The sequence below is a fragment of the Choloepus didactylus genome, chromosome 16 (assembly GCF_015220235.1).
Source record: "Choloepus didactylus isolate mChoDid1 chromosome 16, mChoDid1.pri, whole genome shotgun sequence".
NCBI lineage: Eukaryota > Metazoa > Chordata > Mammalia > Pilosa > Megalonychidae > Choloepus > Choloepus didactylus.
In genome coordinates this window covers 71,645,272-71,660,243 of record NC_051322.1, presented here as the reverse complement: position 1 = coordinate 71,660,243, position 14,972 = coordinate 71,645,272, and the positions used below count along the sequence as shown (strand labels likewise).

The 14,972-nt window shown below is 36.4% G+C and overlaps 1 protein-coding gene across 2 annotated transcripts in view; it reads right to left on the bottom strand.

Moving 5' to 3' along the window:
* PIEZO2 (piezo type mechanosensitive ion channel component 2) overlaps positions 1 to 14,972 on the bottom strand; it is a 490,353-nt gene that overhangs the window by 299,539 nt on the left and 175,842 nt on the right. For both annotated transcript variants that reach the window (XM_037806169.1, XM_037806170.1), the window contains exon 3: positions 429 to 554. In XM_037806169.1, coding sequence (XP_037662097.1) covers positions 429 to 554 — 126 coding nt within the window. The remainder of the gene's footprint in view (positions 1 to 428; positions 555 to 14,972) is intronic.

Sequence of the window (14,972 nt, the reverse complement as noted above, 5' to 3'; positions counted from 1 at the left end):
TTTACATTTTTCTCATAAAGGCGTATGAAAGCTGACACTTTGCTTTATAACAGGAGGGACGCCAGTGCCATATAATGTTATTCAACTTTGTTGACTATTTACCATGTTAGATATTTTACACGTTCGATCTCACCAGCTGTGCTGTAAGCTCCACAGGCTGTATGTAAATCCTGGTTTCTTAGGTTGAGTCCATGATAATATCTTATACACTGATAGGGGCCTGATATCTAATATATGTTGAAGACTCATTAAATGGCTCTTGTTGTCAAATTTTCCATGGCAAAATTCCTATATATATACATATACTACATTAGATTGCCAAAGGACCACAAAATGACCATGCACAACACAATGCGATTATCCCACAGATTCTTTTAGTGCTTTGTTATGCATGGACACAATATAGAAATAAATACCATAATACTCACAGTTGTAACCAGGTGCGATACGGTGCTGAGCTTCAAGGCTAGCCAAGGCGATGTGAAAAATGATGTGCAGTAACAGGAAGGAAAGACTGGTGAAGCACAGTGACTTTAGTAGCCGTCCTGTGTGTCCTAGGGAATAGAAGGCACAGGGGCTGTGAGAGAACTGGAGATGCGACATGCCCAGCATGCCCTGCATGCAACGTGACATTCTTCTATGTAAACTTTCATGCAAACTGACCCAGAGGCATATGAAGTGTAACAATTACTCTTTTAATTACTAGTCTATGGCTAAAAGCTACCTCATTCCCTCTAAAATTGTTCAATTGGCTGCACATTGATTAAATTTTTTCCAAAAAAAGATGCTTTCCTGTTTATCATATAATATGTTACAGTGAAACCACGAAAAGCTCTTGGCCTGGAAAATTTTATAAGGGAGTTCAGCCAACTTTGAGGGAACAGATAATCCCTATCTTATACAAGTAGTTCCAGAGACTAAGAAGATAGGGAAAGTTACCCAAAACATTTTCTGAAGTTAGAATAACTTGATTTTCAAAATTAAATGAGAAAATTATAAGCTCATTTTACTTATGAACATAAATAGATGCAGAATTTTTTTAAAAAGATATTTGCTAACCAAATGAAATAGCTAAGTAAAATTATAATGTGTTATCATCAACTAGGTTTTATTGCAGAAATGCAAGTGTGGTTTAACATTTGTAAATCCATTAGGTTTAATTCACATGCCGATGAGCTGATGATAGATACCCAAGAAGAATTTCATGAAGTTCAAAACCTACTTATGATTTTAAAAATAATTCAGAAAACTCAGAATAGAAGGAAGCATCTGTAGCATGATACATGCTTTAGACCATAACTAAAGTAAACATCCATTAAAGGGAGAATTTAAGACCGGATCCCAGTGATGTCAGAGAAAGGCAAGGAGATTTGATATCATTGCCACCATTTAACATATCACTGAGTGTCACTGGCCAATGCTGTTAAATAAGAAATATAATTAATAGTTGTAATTACTGGAACTATTTGCAGGGAATGTGATAAAATGGAATTAACACCACTTAAATTAGCAACAAAACTATAAAGCATTATGGTTTTGTTAACATGTCAATTTGACTAGTCCACAGTCCCTAGTTATTTAATCAAAACTTAATCTAAGTGTTGCTGTAAGGGGAGTTTACTAATGTGATTAAAGTCCATAATCAGCTCACTTTAAGTAATGAAGATTATACTGGATAATCTGGGTAGGCCGGATTCCATCAGTGGGAAGATCTTGAAACCAGGCTGAGGATCCCCAGAGAGCAACAGAGAGAAAGAGCCAGGGAAGAAATTCTACCTGTGGACGGCAGCTTCAGCCTGTGCCTGTGGACTCCAGCTTGCCCATGACTCTCATTTCCTGAAAACTCACCCTGTGGGTTTTGAATTTGTTTAGCCAGCTCCCATAATCATTTACATATCCAATTTCTTGTAATGTCAATATTCCAAATTTAATATGTGAGTTCAATGCAATTTCAATTAAAATGCCAATAGAAACTTTCAACAAACATGGTTTAAAATATGTATGAAAGGATTTTTGGAAGACCTCAATAAATCTATGTTTAAAATATATTTGGGAGAATAAAAGGTCAAATTAGAAATTTGGAAAATTAAGATCATAGTGGGAGAAGTTTGTTTTTCTGAAAAGACATTAAGGCATACCATAAACTCATAAGCTAAACAAAAGCATCAGAAACTTAATATTATTTATGGAGAGAAAAAAAATTAAATAGAACCCCCTATAGAGCATGGCAACAAAATGGTTTATTTTTATGAACTTGATACATGTCAAAGTTGACCCCTTAAATCAAGAGGAAAGGAGAGGCTAGCTAGCAGATATAAATTGGCTCAATAAACAGAGAAAAAAGTTAATGCTAGATCTCTACCATATGTAAGGTCATCACCAGATGAATAAAGATCTAAATGTGAAAGATAAGCCTCTAAAGTTAATAAATGAGGGGGATCCAGGATGGTGGATTAGGAGAAACAGCAAAATTGTTCTCAGTGAAAAACATATAGGACAGAAAGCACTCCAGAACAGCAGTTCCAGGGTTCCACTGGCTGGGCATGAACTTCTACACCTGTAGTGAGTGTACACTTGGAGAAACCAAAAGACTGCATTCAAGATGGGTGAGTGTTTGGCCCGGAATGCCACCAGGGAACAGGTGGCTGGATCCAGTGGATGGCATGGTGGGGAGTAGCCTTCCACTCCCCGGGCACCCTCCTCAGTACCTAGCATGGGTGATAACCCTTCACAGACCTGCAGCCAAGAGCCCTGTGTCGGAGACTAGTGTTTGGAGCAGGCAGACAAATGCAGAAGGGACAGTTTTCCATGCCCTGTGCAGCCATCTTTGCAGCTGGTTGGGAGACAACCCTTCACAGCCCCATAGCAAAGAGCTTCCTTGAGGAAATTCGGGATTTGGCGGGCTTGTGACAGTGTCCACCCTTCCTCCACAGGAACCCATGGTGTGCACAGCCTAGAGGCAGGGGTGCTGCATGGAAGTGCCAGGAGCTCTCCCCCAATCCCAGGGATACATGGGCCCATGGCAGAGAGGGGCTGTGGGGCATTTGAGCTGAAAAGTGAGATGCACAGCTCTGAAGCCCCAGAGTCCCCCACCCACAGCCCCAGGAATGTCCAGGACCACTGTGAACTGGAGTGGACTCCCTGCCAAACTGCACAGGGCCCACAGGGCTGATGGTCCCGACACAGATATTTGGTGCACTGATTGGAACTCCATGTGGTGTGGTCCCCCAGTCAGTGCAGAGACAAAGTAGGGGAGAACTGGCTTGAGTGTAAGAGGATGCTCAGGAGCACCATCTGCTGGTAGGTCAGGTAACGTTCACTCCACCAAGCTGTAGCTCTGCCAAATTATAGATAAATGTTCAAATAATCCTGCATTTACTAAAAGAACCCTATCAAGACAAGCAAATGCCAAGAGGCCAAAAGCAACAGAAAATTATAAAGCATATGAAGAAACCAGAAAACATGGATAACCGAAATGTCCAAATTAAAAAGCCAGAGGAGACACAGAACTGGCTCAGGATATAGAGGACATGAAGAAGAACCTAGAAGAGTATAAAGAAGAATTTGCAAGAATAAATTAAAAAACAGAGGATCTTATGGAAATAAAAGATACTCTTGATCAAATAAAAAAGAGTTTTGAGACACAAAACATCAGATATGAAGAGGTAGAGGAAGGAATTAGTGAATTCGAAGATATGGTGATGCAAAGTGAAAGCACAAAAGAACGAATGGTGGAAAAAAATAAAAAAATTTGAAATGGATCTCAGGGAAATGATGGACAACATGAAGCACACAAATACAAGAATCACTGGTGTTCCAGAAGGGGAAGAGGAGAGTAAAGGGCCAGGAAGAGTATTTGAAGACATTGTTGGGGAAAACTTCCTAACCCTTCCAAACAATATTAATATGCAAATCAAAGATGGCAAATTAACTCCAAATGGAATAAATCCAAATAAAGTTAATAAATGAAAATATAGAATAAATATCTTTGTGACTGTGCAGTGGGGATTGCCATCTAAAACCAGACCCCAAAACATAAACTTATGAGACCAGAAAAAAAAGAAAGATGTATTTGACTACATTAAAATTAAAGATTCTACAAAGACCCTCATAAACAAAGTTAATAGCAGATGATTAGCTGCGTCACCTATATGAGATTAATGTCTGTGAAATTAATTTTTAGAATAAATAAAGAACTCCTGCATGTCAACTGATAGAGAAGCGGGCAAAATGTATAAATACACATCTTACAAGGGGAAACCTGAGAAGGCAATCTGTTTACACAGAGAAGCTAAAGGCCATTAGTAATCAAAGAAATGGTAATTAGAACAAGCATGAACTACCATTTATACACATCAGTTTGGCAAAAATTAGAAAAAATCCTAACAGTAAATTAGAAGTATTCATAGTGGGAAATTGGCACAGTCTTTTTGGAGGTCAGAACTTAATAATATAAATCTGCCTGAATTCTCTAACTCAGTAATAACACGCCTAGTCATAATACCCAAAGAAATGTTTTACAACAGGTCTACATGGGAACACAAATAAAGATATTCCTTACCCCACTAGTGTTGTAGCAGAGAATGGGAGGTGTTCTCCTTTCCCACCGCTGAAGGAATGGTTATGCAAAAATGGGGGGATATGAGCATCTTCAAACGCTTGCAACAATGAAAGTAGAACATTGAACAACAGAACTAGTATTAAAAGACAATGCACTAAAAAGAGTAAGAAACAAAAAAAGCGCAAAATCACTCACATTAGCTAAGAGCACATAGACAGAATATATTTTATTTTACAAATATGGTTGTGCATATTTTAAAAATATATCAAAGACACTAGAGTAGTTTCATATAGGGAGGCAGGAAATAGGAATGAGAATTGGGTATGAACAAAGAAATGAATTACAAAACAAAACAAAACAAGAGAAGGCCCTTGACTACCTCTATAAGAAAGCTACTCCACGAATTGAAGAATAAATTGTTTCAATGTCCTTCAAGCAAGGATGGAGAGGTGCAGATAATATTGGACTGGATTATCAACATTCTGGTCCTTGAAATGTCACTGGCCATGTGATTTTGGGGAATTGATTAGACTACCTCCCAGGCCTTTAGAATGCTAAAATACTATGAATAAATAAAATGTATTGCTCTGACAAATTTACAAATGATAAATATATGTGATATACTTAAACCACGGTAAATATACATGATAAATACATGTATATTGTATGGACACACACATTTATTCTGTGAGGCTAGGCTTTGCAGAAAAATTTAATCTGACATTTATAATCTTTACCTAAATTTCATTCTGAATTCAAGGTTGGAAATTAATCTTAAAACGTAGGCCTTGAAATTTCCACCTTCAAATTTGTTTGTATTTAGCCAAGGGAAAGCATTGGATAATATTTATATGGGATATTGTACAACAATGAGTCTAACCCCTAATTTCTCAGATACACTCCTCTCTATTTTATCTAGATATCTGCATGAGGCCAGATTTTCTTCAAACACTTCAACCAAAACAACAAATTGCAGATTAAATGAAAAAACCAGATACGAGAAACCAGCTGTATTCTATGAAGCCAGCAAGTAAAGAGATTTGATGGAAGGAAGGAAGGAAAGAAGGAAGAAAGGAAGAAAAGAAGGGAGGAAGAAAGGAAGGGAGGAAGGGAGGGAAGGAGGAGGGAAAGCACAATGATCGCTATATTTTTATTGGGAAAACAGTTATTTTTCAAAAAAGGTGGTATTATATTAACATGTGGTGTGTGCTATTGTTATTTTTTAATTGAATTCATAAATAAACATTTTAAATATTTCACAGTTTTAATTTCTAATGTGGTAAATATTGATCAAAATAATCCATGAAGACAAAGCTCTTTGGGGTTCTCAATTTTTAAGAGTGTAAAGAGTTCCTGTGAACAAAAACTTGAGAACTGCTGATCTAGCTAATACTTAAGACTGGACTGGGACAGAACTTAAGGTATAAGAGATATAGAAGTGGTGTACAAAAAACCACTTTTGAAATTAATATCTAGAATAAATAAAGCATTATGTGTTTACAGCATTATAGGTGCTGCTTTACTCATTCTACATGGTATTTCATTTAACACAAAGACTCAGCAGAAATTATTAAAGAGATAGGAAACATGAGAACATTATTTGTATTGCCTGATGCTCTTATTGAAATTGCTCCCCATATCAATGTGGATTTCTTTAAGATCTAACCAGAAGTTACGTTATCTCATTTCAACATAAAATCTCACTTTAATGGCAAGTAAACTGCTTTAGATATTTTAAACGACTTGATTATTCATGCTCTGCTCAGGAGAGAAAACTCTGGGAAGTTCACTTAAAATATTGACAGACCATAAATTCAGTATCTCACAGGCCTATTCAACAAACCCATTCTGGAGAAAGTTATTTCTCAGCAGCCTAAGTTTCCATTAAAACCTGTCCAATATTTATCTGTTAGGCAAAGCAATATCATGAGAAACCACATATTGCACAGTTACTTCTCAACAACCTCGTTAACTGCCCCTCTTCTTATGGGAATGGCTGCTTTAGTGCTCCCATATTCTGGGCTCATGCATTTATTTTTTATGTTTTCCAGAGCTAACTGCGAAGTATCAGTGTAAGTTGCTCACATGTGCTTACAGTAGAGGGAAAACATGTAATTGCCACAAAAATGAGGCTCAAATGTCCAAAATGTCATTAAAATATTAAAAAAAACAACTAAATTATGTATGTATTCTTGCATTTTAAAATGCACTTTCCTTACATTTTTCTAACTTGAAAAAAATGTGCTTTTGGCATGTAGTCAATTACATAAATGAAAACACAACTTAATGAAATTGAATTTTATTAGCTTTTAAGAGAATCAGAAGTTTAAAATAAATGGAAGCAGAAGGCAGGGGAGTTTTGTTGTTTCTTCTCAATCCCACAGTAGTTTTCATTGCTCTGATGGGGGAGAACTAAGGATTAACACACAGAGATCAATTTTTTCTCAAGATCAATCAAATAATGTATAATTACGTGCTATAATGAAGTAGGGTTCACTTATTTGTGTTTTTCATTATAGTAACATTTCCTGAGTGCAGAATTATTTCAATATCTATATCTATCCATAGATAGATTTATACTGAGAAGAATTTCATGTAACATAAAATTAACCATTTTAAAATGAACAATGGCATTTAGTATATTCACACTGGTGTGTAACCACCACTTCCGTTGAATTCCAAAATATTTTCATCACCCCAAAAGGAAATCCTGTACCCATTAAGCAGTCACTTCTCATTCTCTTCTCCCCGAGACCCTGGCAACCAATGTTCTATTTTCTGCCTGTATGTATTATTCTGGATATTTCACACAAATGGAATCCTACAATATGTGAACTTTTGTGTCTGGTTTCTTTTACTAAGCATAATGTTTTTGAGGTTCATCCACAGTGTAGCATATATCAGTACTTCATTCCTTCTTACAGCTAAATAATATCCCACTGTATGCACAGATGAAAAGTTGTACACCCAGTCATTCAAATCAGGAACATTTGGGCTGCTTCCACCTATTGGCTATTGTGAATACTGCTGCTATGAACATGTGTGAACATGTTTATTTGGACACCTGCTTTCAGTTCCTTTAGGTACATACTCAGGAGTATGCTGTCAGAGCCATATGGCAATTCTATGTTTTACTTTTTGAGGAATCCACAAACTTTTTCCCACAGCAACTCAACCATTGTACATAACCACCAGCAATGTAGAAGGGTTCCAATTTCTCAACATCCTTGCCTCTTTTTTTTTTATTACAGAAATCTGCCTTAGTTTCCTTAACTGCTGAATTGAATACCATGAAATTGGTTGGGTTACACAATGGAAGTTTATTGCTCATGGTTTTGAAGTTAGGAGAAAGGTCCACATCAAGTCATCACCAAGGTGATGCTTTCTCCCTGAAGACTGTGGCTTTCTGGGGCTGACTGCTGGTGATCCTTGGTCCTTGGTTTGTCACATGGCAAAACACCTGGTAGTGTCTCCTGCTCTCTCCCTTCTCTCCCAGGTTCAGTTGATGTTCAGCTTCTTGCTTCCCATGACTTTATATCTCTGTCTGAATTTCATTCTGCTTATGAAGGACTCCAGTAATAGAATTAAGACCCATCCTGATTGAGATGAGCCACACCTTAACTGAAGTAGCCTCATCAAAAGGTCCTACTTACAATGGGTTCAAACCCACGAGAATGGATTAAATGTAAGAACATGTTTTTCTAAAATTCAGCTTCAAACCACCATACCATCCTAATTGGTGAAAAGTCATATCTCGTTGTTTTGATTTGCTTTGTCGTATTGATGTTGAACTTCTTCACATGTGCTTTTGCCCACTTATGTATCTTCATTGGAGAAATGTCAATTCAAGACCTTTCCCCATATTTTAATTGCATTGTTTGTTTCTTGTTGCATTTTGGAAGTCCTTGATATATTCTAGATATTAAACTCTTGTCAGATAAAATGATTTCCAAATATTTTTTCCCATTCTGTAGGTGTCTTTTCACTTTATTGATAATGTTTTTATGGTACTATAATGTTTTTATAACATCTTTATGTTGTTATGGGTTTATGGTTTATAATGTTTTATGGTTTCAATTCTTATATTTTGTTTTCTATCCATTTTGAGTTTTTTTTATATATATAGTGTGAAGTAGGAGGTTGTACTGGTTTGGATGTATTATGTCCCCCAAAATGCCATGTTCTTTAATGAAATCTTGTGGGGGCAGACATATTAGTATTGATTAGGTTGGAATCCTTTGACTGACTGTTTCCATGGAGATGTGACTCAATCAACTGCGAGTGAAATGGTTGATTAAATTATTTCCATGGTGATATGGACCCCATCAATTCAGGACTGGGTCCTTGATTTAATCACTGAAGTTCTATAAAACAGCAGCTGTGTGTGGCGTTTGGAAGAGCAACTGAGAGAAACATTTTGGAAATGGCCACTGACAGCAGACTTATGCTAGCCCAACTACTTGGTTTATAGTTCTATTTGATCCTCTATTTCTTTATTGATCTTTGTACAAGATAATACATCCATTATTGAAAGTGGAGTATTGAAGTCTAATTGTATTGAGGACCCCTTGTACATGACCAGTCACCTTTCCCTTGCTACTTTCAGGATTCTCTTTTTGTCCTTGGTTTTTGACAATTTGATTGGTTTGATATTCTTTGAATTTATCTTCTTGAAGGTTGTTGAGCAACTTGAATATGTATATCTGTGTCATTTATCAAATTTGGGTAGTTTTCAGCCATTATTTCTTCAAATATTCTTTCCATTAGTTTCTCCCCCCTCTCCTTCTAAGATTCCCATTGTGGTGGTATGTTTGATGATTATTTCAATTGGCATATCTTCAAGTTCACTTTCTTCTGCCTGGTCACATTCCTATTAAAACCCTCTAGTGAAATTTTTATTTCATTTGTTGTACTTTTCACCTCCAGAAATTCTGGTTAGTTTCTTTTCACAATTGCTTATAATTGATATTCTCTATTTTCCTAGTTTCTTTTAGCTCTTTCAGCATTTTTAAGTCATTTGTGTTAGAGTTTCAACTAGTAAGTCCAATGCTTCCTCGGGGACAGTTTTTGTTAACTTCTTCTGTGACTATGTCATATCTTCTTGTTTCTTTCCATGATCCACAATTCTTGTTGAAAACTGGACATTTTGAATACTACAATATGGTAATTCTAGAATCAGATTCTTCATCCCTCTTCCAAGTTTGTTTTTGTTGCTGTAGTAACTTTTTAAAAACACTTTAGTAAAGCCTGTATTTTTTTCCTAGTACACTCTCTGAAGTCTCTGTTTTGTAGCTTATATTCAGCTACTTTTTAATCAAAAATTTCTTTGAATGGTAGTAGATGGAGGAGGAAATAAGTAGATAGGGAGAGAGGGAGGAGAGAGAAGCAGGGGAGAGAGAAAAGTAGAAGAAGGAGAAGAAGAAGAAAGAGGAAGAGGGAAGAGGAGGAAGAGAAATTGGAGGAAGAGGAGGAGAAGAGGAGGAAGAAGGAGAAGGGAAAAGGAAGGGAATGGAAGGGAAGGGAAGGAAAAGAAAGGGAAGGGAAGAGAAGGGAAGGGAGGAAGGAAGTGAGGGAGGAAGGAGGAATGAGGAAGGAGGAAAGATGAAGCAGAGACCTCTCTCTTCACATACTGGCTCTATACTGGAACACTTGTTCAATGCTTAACCAGACCATTTCCAACTCTGTCTTAGCCTTCACGTCCTGCTTGCAAATGAAACTAGAAATCATCCAGAGATGAAGCTTAGGGTCTTCTCAGCTTTTGTTCTGAGCACACATCCTGCCCTAGGCTTTCTAAATTTCCCAGTATCCATGACATTTTTGCATGCCCTAATTTCCCAAACTCTCTCCCCAGCTTTTCCTCCAAGGCTTTCTTCACTCTCTGTGTGCCTCCATCATAATCTTTTGTCTCAGATGGCTGAAAGTTGTCTGTTTGTTTTACAGGGTTTTCAAGGAATGCCTCCCACTTCATTTTCCTGTCCTGAGTTTTGAATTAAGCGAAACAAAGGCAAGTACTCCAATTCAGTCCTTCAGGTAGCCCCAGAGAGGCTACAACAGGTGAATATAATAATTTTCCAATTAGGCCTGTTCCGTTCCTTCAGAACCAGGGATCAGGGTCCCTCCCTGGAAGTACAGCTACTATCTTAAAGAGCACTACCAAGAGTGGGGTAAGGGAGAATAAAAACATCACAAAAATTTCTACCATTTTTAGTTGCCTTTTTATTGAGTCAGGGTTTTCTTGGTTGCCAATTGGCTGTTTTCTAGAGTTCTTACAAACTTTATTCTGACTGTTTTTGCTTGAATTTTCAATGTTTCTTTGAAAGGATAAGTCCTTATAGCTACCAACCTTTACATTTTCCCTGACAGCCTTTTTTATTTCAATACATTTTTAAATTCGATCATCTGTTTTTAATTCATTTTGTGTATAGACAGGTAAACTCACTTTTAAATCAATTTAGTAGGAGATACTTTTGCATTTGGGTGGATTAAAAGGAGTACAAAAACTAAATCTAACTTCAGTAATGACATCAAAGGCCATTAGTAATGTCTTACTCCATTCCCAGAACTTCCAGTTAACTAATTACAAGACTGGAACAAATGGTTACAAAACCATCAAATTACATACTCTCTCAACACTTTTTTGTACTTTTTCTCTCCTACCCCTGCCCCAAGGTGAACTCCACTTGTAAAGCTGCACTGCTCCTGCAGCCTTGCACTCATCTAAATCAAAGTAAAAAGTACTCTCTCTCTTATCAGAGGAACCAGGAAAAGGGATCTAAGAGCTAAAAAGTTAAAGGAAAATCCTAGAGAGAAGAGAGCCAGAGGGGGTGTCCTCCAGTTCTGTTATAAACCAGTACACATCCTGGTCATGCCCTTGAATAGTACCTGTGTGTAGCAGTCCCAAAGAGTATAACAGAAGCTTTATAATATAAAGAACCACCATGCCCCTTGTAAATCCCTGAGGAGTACATGGGTAGAGCAGCTGAACTGAACTGATATTGGATGACCACACACAGAAAGTGAAACAAAGCTTGTGACCTGCAACCAACCAATCTAACTTCCTCCTAAAACAAAGAAACAAACACATGAAAATCAACATTCTGCAGAAGATTTTCACATGACCCAAAGTATCTAAACATAAAATACAAAATGTCTAGGATACAATAGCAAGTTACTTGACGTACAAAGAACCAGGGAAACCTGACCACTTCTCAAGAGAAATCGCAATCAACAGATGCCACTACTGAAACTATCCAGATGTTGGAATTACCAGACAATGATTTTAAAACATCCATTACAACCATGGTCCATAAGGTAAAGTAAATAATCTTGAAAGGGATGGACAGAAAGAAGTTGTCAACAGAGAAATAGAAATTACAAAAAATTAAAAAATTAAAATTTTAGAATTGAAAATATACAACATCTGAAATTAAAAATTCACTTGACAGGCTCAAAACTAGAATGGAGACAACATAGAAATTAATCAATAAACTTGAATATAGGTCAACAGAAATGATCTATTCTCAAGAACAGAGAACCAAAGATTGAAAAAATATGAATGGAATCTTGAGAACATGAGGATAAATATCAAAAGGTCTAACACTTGTGTTCTTGGACTTACTGAAAAGGAGAGGAAAACGGTACAGAAAAATATTTGAACAATAGCTAAAATTTCACCAAATTTGCTTAAAGACATAATTATTCATTCAATAAGTTCAGCAAACTCCAAATGGGATGAACTCAAAGACACTACTCCCAGACATCCTAATGAAAGTGTAAGATAAAGAAAAATTCTTGAAATAGAAAAAGTCACATTATAGAGAGACAACTTTTGAATGGCCTCAGTTATACCATAAAAGCCAGAACACAGTGAAATAACATCTTTAAAGTTATGAGGGAAAAGAAGTATTGACCCAGAATTCTATATCCTGTGAAAAGGTGCTTCAGTAATGAGAGGAAAAATAAAGCATTCTTAGATGAAGGAAAACTAAGAGTCACCAGCAGAACTGCTCTAAAAGAAATGTTAAAAGAAGTTTTCAGGCTGAAGGGAAATGATCCCAGAAGAAAACTTGGAACTTCAGGAATGAAAAAGAGCAGCAGAAACAGATAAAAAGATATGCGTTTTCTCACACACACACACAACCATACACACCTAATTGTCACCATGCTCCAATTAATTCATGGCATTGCCCAGAAATTTTTTATGGTTTTGGAAATATTCTATGTGTACAGAAATAATTGATGGTATTATGTTGCCAGTGTGTGTATTAAGTAAACTCTTTTTATGCAAGAAAAAAATATATATTTAAAATCTGAATGCCACCTAATAAATGCTAATAATTAGAAACATAAGGAAATGGAGCATACTTTAAAAAGCATCAAAAATATATATACTAATTTCAAGATGATTTCCAAAAATAACCAAGATAAAACATTTACAAAACAAGTAATCCATGGCCAGAAGTACATCATGCCAAATTGTCCATTTATATACTGTACTTATACTTTCCTTTTTTATTAGAATTCCAAACAGAAGAAATTCAATATGAACAAAGGGACAAAACAAAAAGGAGAGTGTGCTGTGTTTTTTTCAATAAATCATAACTTGGATTTTATTTGTGGGTTTTATTTGTAGATTGCATTTATTTGTATTACATTCCCTGAAATGGAGCTAAAAAAGATTATTCTCACTTCATAGATTCCATCCAGGAACTGTGGTTTAATAATAGATATAAATCTAAGTCCTCATTTATCATGCTTTTGAAATTAATTCAAAGGGTATTGGCTTAGCCAAAATTTCCATCTTTTAGCTTTCAAGTGATTTAAATGTGACATGCAAATATGGAAGATTCACGGTTCTCATCATCGTGCCTTTTATTGTAAGTGAATTTTGAAATCTTCCAGTCCAAAATCCTAGCAGTTTTTGAAGGAGAGCTCTGAGCCTTGTGATAACTTTTTTCTTTGGTGAACATGAAACAGCAAAAATTTTTATTGATGTGGGTTTATAGATGAGTTAATGAATTGAACACAAATTCTACATAAAATCATTGTTTGATTTGAACACATATAAAGAATGTATTTCAAAGTCTTCCATGGCTTACTCCAAAGTGGATTATTATTTTATTATTAATTTACAATTTAATTACCAGGAAGGAGTAGAAGTAACATGTAGCCCATGTAAATGAGCTTTAGAAAGAATACCTCAGAAAGCAATCATTCATATTTAAAGGATTTCCCACAATTTTATGGTCCAGATAGAACAGATGAAAAATAAGTTAGATAAAATACAGGGTTTTGAAAAAATTCAAATTGAGGTTAAATACAGACCCTTATCAAGTGGAAAGAGTGTGCCGAGATTTCACATTAAACTGAGAGGTCAAACTTTCAGGCTGAATATATGAACTTGACTTAAAAGAATGGCAGTTTCATTAGCATCCAACTAATAAGAGTGGAGAGAAGAAGTACATGTCTAGTATATATTTTACTTGATATCTCCTTCAGGCCATCATTCCTGCACTCCTCAAACCACCCCCCATCCCTCACTTTTTATTGTAAAATGAGTAAATCACACACAGAGATGCATTCTGGGAAAATACAAATGCAAATGGAAGAATGAATGCCATGTCATTTTCCATAGAGCACTTCCCACCGTCACAAATTGTACTGAAAGTTTCCACTGCCCGCCTTCAAATGGGACGTGGAAATCCCTACTGCATCTCACCTCTCAATCCTCCCTTGCAAAAGCTAAATTTTGTATTTCCAATTTTTATTGGAATCTTATCCTAAACCAAAAATAAAAGTATATTTTTTCTCTCCCTGCCAATTTGGATTGAAAATTTATTGCCCTGGCTTTGCGTCCCATTATTTAACGACTTTCAAAGTGTCGTAAGCTTTTCTAAAAGGTGCCTCAAAATGAAGCTGATACAACCCATGAGAAAAAGAGTGCAAGAGAAAACAGTGGAAATTACAGCTAAGGGACAGTATAAGAGATCGTGATGCTGCCAGGATCACAAGTTTCCACTCCTACCCTCCTCCTAATTTTATCCTTTGGGGTCAGGTCTCACATCTTCTACAACCTCTCTCGTTACCACTTTTACCCAAAGGGGCTCTTTTGGACTCCTCTATGCATTCTGTCTGTATCTGATATTTAGGAACCTATGCTTTGTAATGGTAACTGCTGTCCTGGGTTTTGTTACCTGGAAACAGACATTGAGATGGAGTTTTGTGCACAAGAAATTTATTTGGGAGGAACTTCAGCAACAACAGCTATAGAAGAGTGAGAGAGGCAGACCTGAACAGCTGCTGTTGAAACAAAGCCTTCAGCTAATCCATTGATGAGCTGTGGGGCTGTCTAGAACTAAAGCAAGGGTACTGCGCCTTTGTTCATCATCCTCACCCCAGCATCATCCAGGAA